Consider the following 13,887-nt stretch of genomic DNA (forward strand, 5'->3'; position numbering starts at 1 on the left):
CTGACTCTCTGGGGACCATGGAGCGGCCACTAAGACCCCATGCAGCCCAAGGCCCACTCTTGATGGGAGGAAATAAAAACACGCCTCCATTTTGTTTCAGCTGTGACCAGCTGGACCCCATTTCCAACCACTGTGGACAGCGGAACCCTAACTCCTCTGCTGCGGTCCCACCATGTAGATCCCAAGAAAGCCCCTTTCCACATCGACGGCAGGTTCCTCTGAGTCTCCTGGCTGGCAAGTCTTGGAAGCACGCCAGTCACATGGATCTTGTGGACGGAAGGGGAGCAACCACACCCGAGCAAGGCTGGCTTCGTTGGTAGTTCGTGCTCCTCTGTCACAGACGTTAGTCCCCCTCCTGGGCTAGGCCGCAAGTCCCCAGGATTGACAGCATGTCCAGTGTCTGCCCCACTCTCGGGGCCGGGGCCCATCCTGCGACACTGGGTCTGCAGTAGGTGCTCCCATCACTTCTTGACGTTTTCCTATTGGCAGAGAGATTGAGCCCGTTTCTCTCGGTACGACTGCCCCTGCAGGAAGATTCAAATAGGAAGTAGACACCTGGTGTTGCCCTGGAAGGTGGAATGGGGACAGCACAGCAACCGGGTATTTGTGTAGGAGCTCAGGGCTTTCCAGGCCTTGCCCTTGTCTTCTCTCACACCCGCCCGTGAAACAGCCAAGGCAGACGGTGTTACAGGTTATAATTTTACAATGGGGAACTTGCGGCTCACAGAACTTGATGTGTTTCTTGAAAGCAGGTAAGTAGCAACTATGGAGTCAGGCCTTGATGGACTAGCAAGAAAGGGCTGCTTCTGGACAGATGTGAGCAAGCACGTGCGGGAAGACAGCTCACAAACCCTTGCTCTCCATCATCGTCTCCCTAAATTATTCATGGCCCCTGCTGTTGCCATTTTTCTTCCTAATGCCTCACCTTTTAATCAGATCATTTTTTATCGGGACCCTGCTCCAGACCAGGTCCCCTGCCCCCACTCCCCGGTTCTTTCCATCCGCACGTCTAAATCCTCTTTTTTTTTTTTTTTAAAGATTTTATTTATTTATTTGACAGAGAGAAACACAGCGAGAGAGGGAATACAAGCAGGGGGAGTGGGAGAGGGAGAAGCAGGCCTCCCGCGGAGCAGGGAGCCCGATATGGGGCTCAATCCCAGGACCCTGAGACCATGACCTGAGCCGAAGGCAGATGCTTAACGACTGAGCCACCCAGGCGCCCCTAAATCCTCTCTTATGTGTGTCCTGTCTTGGGTGGGAACATTGATGCAGGGACAGAATTTACAAGCTGGTTCCCCTTTGTTCAGCTGTGGGGTGACGCTCCCGGGGAGCAGGGCTGGACCTGCACAGCGGCAGTGCACGGCAGGCATGGGGTTGGCTGCCTCCCCTGAACGTGCACCCCTGCCGACACCTGTCAAGCACCAAGCACGCCCAAGGGACAGTATCCCAATGCTGTGGTCAACAAAGGTCTCACCCCTGATTTATCCTGGGGCCCAGGCTTGCCCCTCAAACAAAGGAGGGTCAGGGTGGATGGTGCTTCCTGGTGAAGACTCAGAGGCTGTTGCAAGTCTGAGAAGTTCTATCGGGTGACCAAGGGTTGGGTGTAGGATGAAGTGTACAGCAGGGTCTGGAAACAGCGGGAAAAGACCCACTGCATTCCAGAAGCACGGGGTCCTTTCCCTAGGGTGTTACAGTCATGTGAGCACCCACGAAGAGCCTAAAACATGGCTAGAGGAGAGGGCTTGTGTCCCCCAGAAGGAGGACAAAGACGCCCGTGTTTCCTATGCCCACGCCGGTTAGGAGGGAGCACCGTCGAAGCAGAAATGCCTGCAGGGAGGGAAGATGTGAATTATGACCATTCCCCTGGGTACCCCTGAGACCTGCAGGGGCTTCGGGCTCGGGGCTCCAACACCAGCCATGCAACGCCCAGACAAAGGAAGACGACCCAGCTGCATAAGCTGAGATACGGATGGGGAAACTACACATAGGGCATCAATCAGGGATGTCAGCTCATTCAGAGTTTAAAAAAAGAGCGATACTATGAACCATACTTGCGCAGAGAGCTGAGACGCCAGGTTCTCACCTAGCGGAGGAAAGCGAATCCTTGCACCAAGCAGAAGCATCCTCAGTCAGTCTTTCCATCCCAGAAGTGGGAGCCTGCCCACCTGTCACCTCCGCCTAGGCTGGCACCCTGGCGTTTCAGAGCAGCTAAGCTCCAGCTAGCCAGTGTTCAGTTCCCTTATGTGTGAGTGGCTGCAAACCAAATCTACCCTGTTCGAGCGGGTGCCCTGCCAGCACTCCGAGGAGGGGCTAGGCCCCTCCGGTTCTCATGCCCAGTCCCACGCACAGGGTGCTGTTGCGAGGCTCTTGGGGGGGACAGAGGTAAAGCTAGTTTAAAAACGATGAAGCGGCGCCCAAACATACCAGCCCGCCCCTCTCGTGGCCAGCATCAGCTCAGCAGGAAACCCGTCAATTCATGGTCAAATCATTGCCCTTCGGCCTGGAGTCCCTGTGGCTGCTGGGGCTCCCCCTCGGCTCGCCTGCACACCCACCGACAGGTTCATCCTCCTCATTTAGCATTTTGCTCCTCTCACTGCTCTCAACCTTCAATGGCTCCCCAGTGCCAACCGAGTCAAAGCCAAACTCTAAGTCCGCAAGCCCTTCTTGGTGAGGTGGAGATGTGCTTCCTCATGCCTGGCACAGGACTCAGATGCTCCAGTACCAAAATGAAGCAGTCACAGTTAACAGCAATAGAGGATTGTTAATGGCAATATTCATTATTTTAAGTATTTCCAATTTATTGTTATTTTATCAAGTAGACGAATTAAAGCAAGCATTAATTGTCCAGGTGCTCAGCTGTCTCCACTTTCCCATGAGAAATCAAGCCTCACGTGCAGATGAGCGGGTCCTTCCTGGCTGTCTTGCATTTTAAATATTCCTGCCAGTGAAATATTTCCCTGTGGAAGCAGAACTAACTACGCTTCATTTATAAAAAAGGCTTTATGGACTTACAGATGATGACAGACAGCCAATCGATAAGGGGTGATATAAATAGTATGTAATATCAAGGAACATTAGGTCTCTGGCATGATTTGGGGAGAGAAGTGGGCAGTTGGAAACCTTATCATTTGAAAAAGGTCAAGGTCTGGTGGCTATAAAAACGCCTAAGCAAATAAACTCACACCTGTGAGTCGGCAGAGGCTAAAAGTGCTGAATGAGAGGAGCTGCCCATTTTGTGGGGAATTGCTTCCCTGGACCAGGACCGGGGTGCTGTGGGCACACGCAGCCGCTCCAAGACAGGGTCCACTTTTTCCTGCCGAGCCTTCCTGCGGCTGAGACCCAGGTCCTCCAGAAGACAGCAGGGATCAGCCTTAAAATGATGGGGTTGGGGTGTAGCCTACAAAGGTAGGACCCACCGGCTCTCTGTCATTCTGCCTGGCCATTTTGGGGAGGGTGGGCGTGGGGAGGGATTTTTACCAATTTAGTAAATTGTTTGGCTTGTGTAACTAAAAAACAAAACAAAACAAAACAAAACAAAATGCACCAAGTTGTAAATTCCTTTACCAGTAATCACCGTGCAGTACCAAACACAAAATTCTAAATAAGCCCTCTCTTTGAAGAGCATCCACGGTATTGCCTGGGACTCCAGGGAGAGCTTTACTGTGAATCGCACCATTGCTCTATTTAGAAACAGGCGGTGGCATGATCTTTCTGAGAGCACATGCACTAGCTGAAGGGTGCGTTACCACCCGGAAGACAGCAGCTAGAATGTTGTCTGTGTCCTTCCATGATATAGCTATTGTTTAAGAATAGAGAGACTGAATAACGTGAGTGATGAATTTCCTTCTCATCGCCCCCGAGAGGCTTGGGCCCTTTATTTTCACTTCTACCACGCTCCAGACAAACCCGGCGTGTCCTGCTCCCCAGGAAAGACCGGGCAACTGCGCAGGAAGGCAAGCTTACCTCCTTGGAGGGTGTATTCGGTCACGGCCCTGCTGAAGACGCCCAGGCCGGCCCCGTTGTAGGCTGCCACCTGGATCTCATACTGCGTCCAGATGATCAGCTCTGTCACCAGGCAGTAGGTGACCTCTGGGCTGGTGATGTTGCGCTGCTGGTGTTCTCCCGGCAAGCCTGCCAGGCGGTACCTGCAGCAGAGCAGGGAGAAACGGCTGGAAACAGGCAGCAGGCGCACACGCGCTCGCTCCGTGCAGTTGGAGGGAAACGAAGTAAATAGACGAGAGTGAAGCCAGAGGTCAGCCCCAGACAACACGGCTTCCTAAGCCAACCATTCCAAAAAGGGGTCGTTGAGTCTCACAGTGATTATAAGCTCTGGGCAAAACGGTTAAGGAAAAGTGATGGCTTTTTAAGTGTAACTCATCCGGGGAGCACAGTGACTTAGTACCAAAAGTTCCAGCCATGATTTCTGCCGGGGTGTTGCCATACATGACAACTTGGGAGCAACGCTCTCCTCCCACGGCTCTGAAATGTGGGGAGAAGCAGAGAAGCCCCTTGGTCTCCTCTTCCATCTGGGCTTCTAGATTTGTTCACATGGGTCCCAGCACCAAAACGAGTGGCTCTAAAGGGTGTTCCCGCTTCTCCAGTACTAGTCCATCGCTACAGGACAGGCTGCTCTGTAGGGGAGTTTCCCAGATGAAGTGGGTGAAGGGGTTAATTGTATGGTGACAGGCGGTGGCCAGACTTACTGGGGCAAATACTCTGCAGTGTATACAAAGTGAATTATTAAGGTGTACACCTGATACTAATACAGGGTTACAGACCAATTTTACCTTGATGTTAAAAGAGGAAACGTGTAAAGAGAATAATTCACTCCCCCCCCCACCAAAAGACATAAATCTAAAGTTGTATTTATTTTAAAAAGTGACATACACGACTCTGGACTTAGAAAATGTATAAATTAGGAAATTGCCATGTGTGCTACGGAAGGACTTTTGTAGCGTTATTTGGAAGAGCAAATGTTTTTCCTGATTTTGTTTTTACAAGTGGATTGGTTTCCCGGGGCTGAGCGAGGGGCATGTGCTGGGAGGACCTGCCTTGGTCATCCCGCGGCTTCAAAAACACCCAAATCCTGTCCAAGCAGCAGTTCTTTGCCTCGGGAAGATGGGGCCTCGTCTGATGAGGGGGAAGGGTGAAGACGGAGGGGACACTGACCGAGGGGACCCTTGACGGCGGGTTGGGGTCCGGTTCCCCACCAACACTGAGCACCACCGCAGGCTGCAGAGGATGCCCTGTTCCCTGCGCCGTCCCGGGCGCAACGCCGGTGCACAAAGGGGAAGGCCGTGCCAGGCTGCTGCCATCAGGAGAAAGAAGAACCCCCCAGATTCAGGCCCTTCCATGAGAGAATGGCAACTACACATATGGTATGGAAGTACGGGGAAAGCAGTAAAAGGTTCTTGGTGAAAATCTGGATTTTCTGAGGGCAGAAAGAGCTCCTGTTGCTGTAGACTGTACAGGCGAGGCCTGTGTGGTGGGAAGACACAGGGTCAAGAGCAGGCAGCACTGCACAGCAGGAAGGGTCCAGGCCTCCTGCCTCCTTCTTCCTGAAAGCAGCAGCTCGTGGGGCGGGGGGCGCGGGGCCATGGGGGGATGGCCATGCTCCTCTGTGGCGGGCAAAAGTGAAGGCTAATGTCTCACCCCGCATTTTTGCCTCATAGTCCATCCGCTTCTGACACCTACTGAGTTGATATTCCTTTACTGAACTGCCTGCACGCAGCAAGTGTGGGTGCGCTTCCTAGCAGGGGGTTAGGTTCGTTTATATGACAGCATGGTCTTCAAGGTGGCCCACAGGGAGAGGCCTGGCATCAAGTAACCCACGTGCCAGATATTCCCCCTTAAATTCCCCGTCTACAAAATAAATAGCACTGAGACAATTAGCCATTTGGAAGAAGGTAAGTATCGGCCCTACACCCAGGGTCACCTGGCATGTGAATGGTGCCCAGGACCATTTACAACCAACATGGCGCGTGCTGGGCACAATCGCTTAAGAAGAGCTCATTAGTGTGGACCCATCACTACACAACACACATTCCAGGGAAAAGCAAAGAAGTTAGCTCCAGAAGGCTTAGGTTGGGAAGAAGACTGACGCGCTGCGTGGCCTCAAGCAAAGTCTTAACGTCTCTGAGCCCTGGTTTTTAACTCCCAAAAATGACATCATCATAATGGCCTTTCACAGGGTTGTCGCAAGAATAAAATGAAACAATGGGTGCCAAAGAGCCGGTGACAGTGTAAAGCCCGCTGTAAATATTTCTGGTTTGGAAACACTGCGCATCTAGGAAGGATGCTAAGCCAAGACACTAAGCCGCATCCTCTCCTACACCCCTGTTCATACAATCGCGCCAAACAAACCACAGGATTCGTGTCTTGGAAACGGGCTGCCCTCCTTTCTGCAGCAGGCAGGTTGGTCCATTCTGACCTGTGGCTCAGGGTGTTTTTGTAATATTCACAGGATATCTGGGAAGGTCACAATTAATAAGGAAAGCGCAGGGCATCGTCCTCTGACTGGTGGGATATGTTGCCCGGGAGACTGTCTCAGACAGAGTAAGATGATTTTTTTATACGGAAGTAAACAGGAGAATGTTTTTAAAGGACATAACCCCTATGCTCCTCTCAAAGAAGCACCCTGCCCATTATTATAAATATTTTATTACTGTGCACACATCCTAACTACTTCTTACGGCTGGAGCCAAAACAGTGATTTATTTCCATTTTGTTTCTTCGTGGATTCTGCTGTGCCTCTGACACACACTTGAGCCCTGGAGGATACACAGTTGCAAACAGAGCTGATTTGCAGACCAGAGGATTATTCGGAAATGTTTCCAAGCAAATTCATTTTGGCATGGGTCTTTAATTTCTGAAAACTGAAATTCACAGGCCTTGGGTAGTGCACCCTCGTTTTATGACTTTCTTGATTTAAACCCCTACAAATACAGACGCCCTCTCTCCCAGCACTTGACACCATCACACAAAATCCTTTTAATGGTGATAATCCCACAAAATAGAGAAACGTGCAGTTCCTGATGGGGCCTTGTGACATCAGAGAGATTTTATTATAAAAGTCCTGGCCCCGAGCTTGGTTCTGTGGGTTGACTTTTAAAGTCCTTACTTGGCCGCTGGAGCCTGAGGAACCTTCTCTGTGTGCTCAAGACGAGGCGGAGGCAGCCGGGATGCCAAGCGTGTGTAGGGCCGTGTGCGGAGGGCAAGGAAACTATTTTCATTAGCTGACGAGCATGGGACATGAGTGACAGCTGGAGTGAGGGGCGAGTGGCACGAACGGACAGCAGATCTGGGCCTGTGTGCAGTGGGAAGCCCCAGCCTGTTTTCGGGAGGGAACTGGTAACTGCCCCGAGCCCACAGGTGCCCCTTGCCCAAAGCGGCCAGTTCAGAGTCTCCTGTTGAAAGGGGGGAGTGCACTTGGGGGCAGAGTGACCAAAGGGGCCCCAAGTGCTGATTCCAGTCCTCCAGCCCTCATGTACCCCGAGGGACGGCCACATTTAAACCACTTCAGGTAGATAATGATCCAGCTTGTGTTGAGAGGATAATTCACATGCTTGAGGAAGACTTGAGAAGAGTAGTGAAGTGGTTGTGATGGGCTAATAAGACGGGCATGTGGATAAAGGTGTGTTAAACCAGGAGTGGATGATTACATCAATAGATACTGGGAGGAGCAGTCCTCCATATGCAAAGAGCACAGAGCTAAAGAAGCTACACTTTTGTAACTAAGACATTACATTTAGCCCCTTTCGACCTCTGGTAACCCAGTATTTGCTGACCACAAGCTCAGCAAGGGCACGGGCCTGGCACTGGGAGGAAGGTAGTGATGGACACGCACGGCTCTTGCCTCATAAGGCTGCGGAGGGAGACAAAGTGCATGTCGTTGAACAAATACGTCCGTGGCTGTACCATCTGTGAGAAGAGATTTCATAAATACCCTTTAATATTGCTTTACTTTTTCCTGTTCACTACTTGCAACAACAAACCACTGCAATTATCACATTTGGTGCAATTTCAAGATTAGCAGTAGTTTTGGCAAAACAGATTTCTTCTCTCTAACCCAGCCAAGTTCTTGTAGAGTCCTCTCAATGTTCTTAGAAGCCTGACTGCCCCTTGTAAGGCAGAGCAAGAAAACTGGCCACCTGTTAGGCCATATCTGGTCTGTGGAGGTGTGAATTTGGCCTGCTCTTGTTTCAAAACGTACTGACTTCATTTCCAACGTTTAGAAACCGTGAGATCACGTGTAAAAAGCTAGATCTTTAAAAATTTTTTTGAAACACTAGAAAACCTGGCAATACTGAACGACACAGGAGCTAGCGTGGTAACAACTGGCCAGCAATGAAATCAACTGCATTATTATTAATTAAAAATTATTCTATTAATAATGCATGCCCCTGGTAAAAACTAAAACAGAAAGAAAAGATTCGGAATGAATAGCATAGCTTGACGCAAACTTATAATATCCTTCTTCATTCTTCTACCAAAATGCAACCACTGATACATATGTGGACAGGCTATGGTTGGCTATGCAGAGGCTGCCCCTGCAAGACCGCCCACAGTTGCTTGTTTGCCACAGTCCCCACCACTCCCTAGAGTATGACACTGGCCTGGTTCTCTTGATTACTGTTGGGCTCCGACAGACCTTTGAGTTTGCAATCCCAGCAATACAGCCCCGACTCTTTATAATGACAGTCTAAAAATGGCCAAACACAGGCTACTTGCCTGAGGATGTACCCACGCAGCACCCCATTGTGCTCTGTTTCTGGGGGTGGCTGCCACTGGACCATGATGGACTGATTGGTACGCCCACTGGCCACGATGTTCTTTGGGGGAGCACTGGGTGGCTCTTCAGGTAACATCAGCCTAGAAACAGAATGTGGGCAGGGAACGAGAGGTCAGCGTCCGAGACAAACGGCCCCCACTTGCTTCTCTGTCTGGCTGAATCTGGAGCCTGACTATTTACCAAAATCAAGTGATGAACAAAGCAAAGCACACAACTGATCAAACTCAAAGGACATGCGTGAAATAGGTACAGCAAATCGACATAATAGAGAATCAGTATAGCCAGCAACCAGGAAGACGCAGGAGGTGACCTCATTCTGTCTGGATAACCCACAGCACCTCCACTCTGGGAAGGGGTTACAAGCCTGAGTGAGCCAGGCTGCCGGCCCACAGCCTGAGACACCTGCCAAATCGTTTTTTTTCTTTGGCTCTTTCAATATTTCTCATACCAAACGCCCACATTTTGAAAAAAGTCACTTAGGTCTCAACTCTTCAACTATTTGGGCCCAGTGAATGCTCAGGTTGGTTGGGGAGGGCACACTGAAACGGGGTGAAGCCATGGTCCCAGGTCAGGACCACTCCGGAGCATGCCGTGCCCTGCCAGACACCTGCTTGTCAAGATGGCGGCACCAGCTCCCGTTCTGCCGGAAGTCCGGGTGGACAGAGGGCACGAAGACACGGTCAGCGCCGCATCTCCTCGATACAGGGGGCTGTGCTCTCAGGAACGCCTTGTGTTGGCACAGCCAGAGCACCACGGAAGTCGGAGAAACTTTCCTCAGAGCAATGAAGGAAAATCAGCTCGTCTGACACACAAGTGACCGTGTTTCTCTCTTCCTTCTAGTCTCTCCTGCACACGTTTTTGCCACTATCCCTAAGGGACGGAGGTTGATTCCTTCCCTCAACCTCCTCCTCCTAACTGGATGCCTGGTCTTGCTTCTGGGCCCAAGCTGCCCCGCGTCCCCACTGCGGGCTGCGCGATCACACACCTGCTTGTCTCTGCGCTGTACTGGCCTTTGCCCACTTGATTCACGGCACACACCCTGAACTGATAGGTGCGAGCTGGAGTCAGGCCGCGCACGGTGACGCCTGTCATCTCGGGACCGACGTTTGACAGATGTACTTTCCATGGAGAGTCTGAAAGAATGAGCAAAAGGAATTCAGAACCATACAGGCACATGTCTGAATAATAATAAGGGAATGCAAACTACATTTCCATAAGTTCTCTCATTTGCTTTCCTGGGCAGATGGAGTGGTTATCCCCATTCCACAGAAGTGGAAACCAAGGCTCGTGGCCATGTGGCTAGCTTCCGGCAGCCACTGGGCCTGACCCTGAGCCCCAAGACCGCCCATCGTCCTCACGCTGCCGTCACCAAGTAAAATGGCTTTTCCTTCAATCTGCATATGGCAGTTTGAACAGAACCAAAATATTCCTCATTCCCGTGTTCCCTGTCAGCTCACACGGTGAGGCAGATTGCAGATTTGTCTCCCAGAAAAGGATGCCGCACATGTCACCAAATGATAAATAAAAACTATATTCATTAACATTTTAATAAAAGAGGAAATGAGCATGATAAAGACAGATGGGCTGTGCATTTTGCAACCCATCTGCGTGGCGGCCCATTACAGCACCGCACCCCTCAGTGGCTTTGGCTGGAGAGAGACGTAATGGAATTCGCAGCTAGTTTAGACTATCTTTGCACCCAGCTTTCCGGCAGGTATAGCGACTCTGTCAGCCAAATGGGCTCTTGCCTGCAAGGCTTCAGAGGATTCTGCTGGGCTCCCACACCTTTGTGGGATTTTTTTTTGGTGCAGAGTTGAAACATGCTTTCTGGCCCGATCATTTAGTAGAATGATGCCCTGGAATGGAACAAGACCTGGCAGTGACTTTGAACACCCACTGTCACTTCTCATTTGGAATTGTCATGATGCCTGAGCTGCATTTTCAAGTTATTGGTGAGGTGAAATTGTGAGGAAGGGGTTCTTGTGGAAATCAAACCATCTGTTTCTTCCTTGGAAGTGGTGCCCAAATCCCTTTCACCCATGCTGGAGACAGTCAGAGAGAGGAGAGCCATGATTTCCACTATGGCGTCGGGCAGCGATCGGATTGTGGAGGACACTGGCCGTGGGTGCCCTCCACACGCAGGATCACTGCCACTTCGGCAAAAACCTAAAGACCTAACTATGAGGATTCACAAGTCTGTGCCGGGGGCTCATCGGAAATGCGTGCTGCTTCCTTAGGAGTCACCAAGAAGTAACCACAGGCTGCTCCAAAATGAAATGAGCCTCTCAAGGGCAACTTGTGTTGGCTCTCATGCCGAGCCGTCTACCACGAAGCTGGAGTCTGTTAGCTGGATTCCTCGACAAAAAGTTACGCTGCTCTGGAGCAGGATGCCAGTTGGGCTACAAAGGCTGAATCTTTTTAATTATTTCAAATAAAGCTGCTTCCAAAAATGGCTTTCTGGGAATGTAGTCCTTAGCACCAGCTGGGCATTTCAGTGTTCTTGGCTTTTGATTTTCAGCGATATAGGTAATCTACGGTTGACGAGGATCCCCCGCTCTTTGTTTCCTTAAAAGTGCAACGTGTGCATCCCCAGTGAACTATGGAAAACCTCACACTGATTTCTCTTTTTTGTGCTGGGACCCTTCTAGAAGCATCAGACAGCTCATGGTGGTCTGGTTTGCTAAGCAGGCTCCCCTACAGGGAAGAGCCATTTGTCCACATGGATGATGCAAGAGCCCTCCCTTGCATCCATGTAACTGCTGGTGGGGAGCAGCACCTCTCCCTGCCAAGCCACACTCCAGCAGAGATACAGTTTTCCTTTGGAAGACAATGGATGCATAGTGGTCACAGTTGACTGCGCTCTTCTGCTGACTGCTGTTCACTTTTGTTTGAGCTTCCTCTGTAAAGCTGGGGGTGGGGCAAGTCAAAACCACAGGGAGATCCACCTCACAACCACAGGGATGGCTCCTATAAAGAAAGCAGAAATGGCAGGCGCAGGCGAGGGTGTAGAGAAGCTGGAACATTCGTGCACTGTTGGTGGGGATGTGAAATGGGGTGGACGCTGCAGAAACCAATATGGCGGCTCCTCAAGAAACTAAAAATAGAAATACTTTAAAATATATACCCCAACGAACTGGAAGGAGGGTCACAAAGAGATATTTGTTATGAACCCAAGTGTCCATTGATGGATGGACGGATGAACAGAATGTGGTCTAGCCCTACCATGAAATATTATTCAGCTTTGAAAAAGAAGAGATTGACACACACTCCACCAGGGCTAAACCTTGAAAATAAGGCAGTCACAAGAAGCCAGGTAGTGTAGGATCCCACTGATGAGGTCCCTGGAGGAGTCGGATCCACAGACACAGAGGCAAATGGTAGCTGCTGGGGCGGGGGCGGGGGGGGAGATGGGGAGTCACGTTTAATGGATACAGGGTTTCAGTTTCGCCAGATGAGAAGGAGTCTGGAGATGGGTGGCACAATGTGAATGTACTGAACACCACTTAACTGTACATTTGAGAATGGCTAAGATGGTAAGTTTTATGTTATGTGTATATCACCACAATGAAACTTTCTTTTTCCAATGGGGCAGAAAAAATGGGGAAATAACACAGAACTCCCAAAACTGTCATTGGCTTGAAGTAAGAGAAGTGAGCTGCTGCATCCAGGCTCTGCGGGATGGGCCTGTCCCCTTCCCACCGCCCCTTGTCCCTCTCTACCTCCCCACCCCGTTCCGGGCCCTGGACAACCTGCCTGGCAGAGCTGGGCTCTTTCTTACTCACGGGGAGATGGCCCAGGACTATCACATTCTTCCCCGAAGTGTTCCTGCTCTTCCTCCCTCTCTGGGCTCTGCTGCTCCCTTGCCTCTGTGTCCTGAGGGAGCCGGCTCCAGCCCCGGGCTTCCCGGGGTCTCTCTCCACCCACACCTGGGCAGACCTTCCCTTTGCAGACTCCCTCCTTAACTGCTCTAAGTCAGGAGGGCCACCTGCTTCCTGTGGGACTGATGCAGCGCTCAATAAAACTTATTTTCCATCCCTCTCTTCCTGCAGACCTCAGTGTCTGTAAGCGAACGGCTCACCTGCTCATTCAGGTACAGAGTCCAAGGTCAGAAAGAGGCAAACTCAAAAGGACGGTGGCCGAGTCCGCTGACAAAGCCGATGCGTGTCAGCATGAAGTGGGCAGAGAGCACCCCATGCCGCCTCTCCCACCCCACATGCCCTCCCTCCCAGGTTCTGCTCAGAGTGTAAACAGCTCCTCCAAGTGTGTAACCTGAGCAGCGGTATCTGCGGCCCCATCTGACTTGGCAACAAGGGCCCATTAATCTGCCCTGTACCCGGGGGCTCAGCTCAGTCCTCCAGATACGTCCACAGAACTCTATTTATTCTTTTCCCTCTCCCTCCTAGAAGATAAAAGGCCTGGCAGGAAGAGAGATTAAACTGAAAACTAATACAAATGAACCCGATCCATCTCATGGGCACTCTGATTTGTACTAAAAAAAGAGAAAAAAAAAAGTGGTTTGGGAAGGATTTGCTCCCTCACAAGGCTCTGCACTGCAAGCTTGCTGAGAACTGTTAAAATGTAAAGAGCAGGTCTGTCCCTGACAATCCATAAGCAAAATCCCTTTAAAAGATGCTCCTCCTGGTCCTCGGACAGGAGGGCTCCAAGATGCTCGTCGGAGGGGCTGGGATGTGGAAGATTCTTTTGATAAAGGAAACCATCCCATAGAAGTTTCAATAGCTTTTTCCCCCCCTTCAGGGATGCCTCTTGCACCTCTGATCTCGAAGCTGAAGGAATTTGGGTATTCCTCAGCCAGGCTATTAAACAAACTTCTACCCCACATGGGCATCACTGATCTTTCTCTGGGCTTCAAGTGCTCAGAATCCGCAAGGAGTTAATCACTCCTTTGCTCTGTCGATTGGTGAAAAAGCGGGCGGTTTTCAATTGTCACAGATGTACTGGAAGCTTTTTGATTTCCAATAAAAAAGAGCCTTACCATGTTCTCAGTTAAAGGTATCTGAGGAAAGAAAAGACTTTTTCAAAGAAAATTTTCATTGCCAGAAGGACCAGAATTATTACTGACACCTGATGTCTGTGTG

At 50.6% G+C, this 13,887-nt stretch overlaps 1 protein-coding gene across 5 annotated transcripts in view; it reads right to left on the reverse strand.

Annotated features, from left to right (window-relative positions):
- Positions 1–13,887, reverse strand: part of SDK1 (sidekick cell adhesion molecule 1) — an 887,311-nt gene that overhangs the window by 181,645 nt on the left and 691,779 nt on the right. For all 5 annotated transcript variants that reach the window (XM_027612939.2, XM_027612937.2, XM_027612941.2 and 2 more), the window contains 3 exons: positions 9,777–9,924; positions 8,731–8,871; positions 3,964–4,145 (listed from right to left, as the gene is read on the reverse strand). In XM_027612939.2, coding sequence (XP_027468740.2) covers positions 3,964–4,145; positions 8,731–8,871; positions 9,777–9,924 — 471 coding nt within the window. The remainder of the gene's footprint in view (positions 1–3,963; positions 4,146–8,730; positions 8,872–9,776; positions 9,925–13,887) is intronic.

This window comes from Zalophus californianus, chromosome 10 (assembly GCF_009762305.2).
Source record: "Zalophus californianus isolate mZalCal1 chromosome 10, mZalCal1.pri.v2, whole genome shotgun sequence".
NCBI lineage: Eukaryota > Metazoa > Chordata > Mammalia > Carnivora > Otariidae > Zalophus > Zalophus californianus.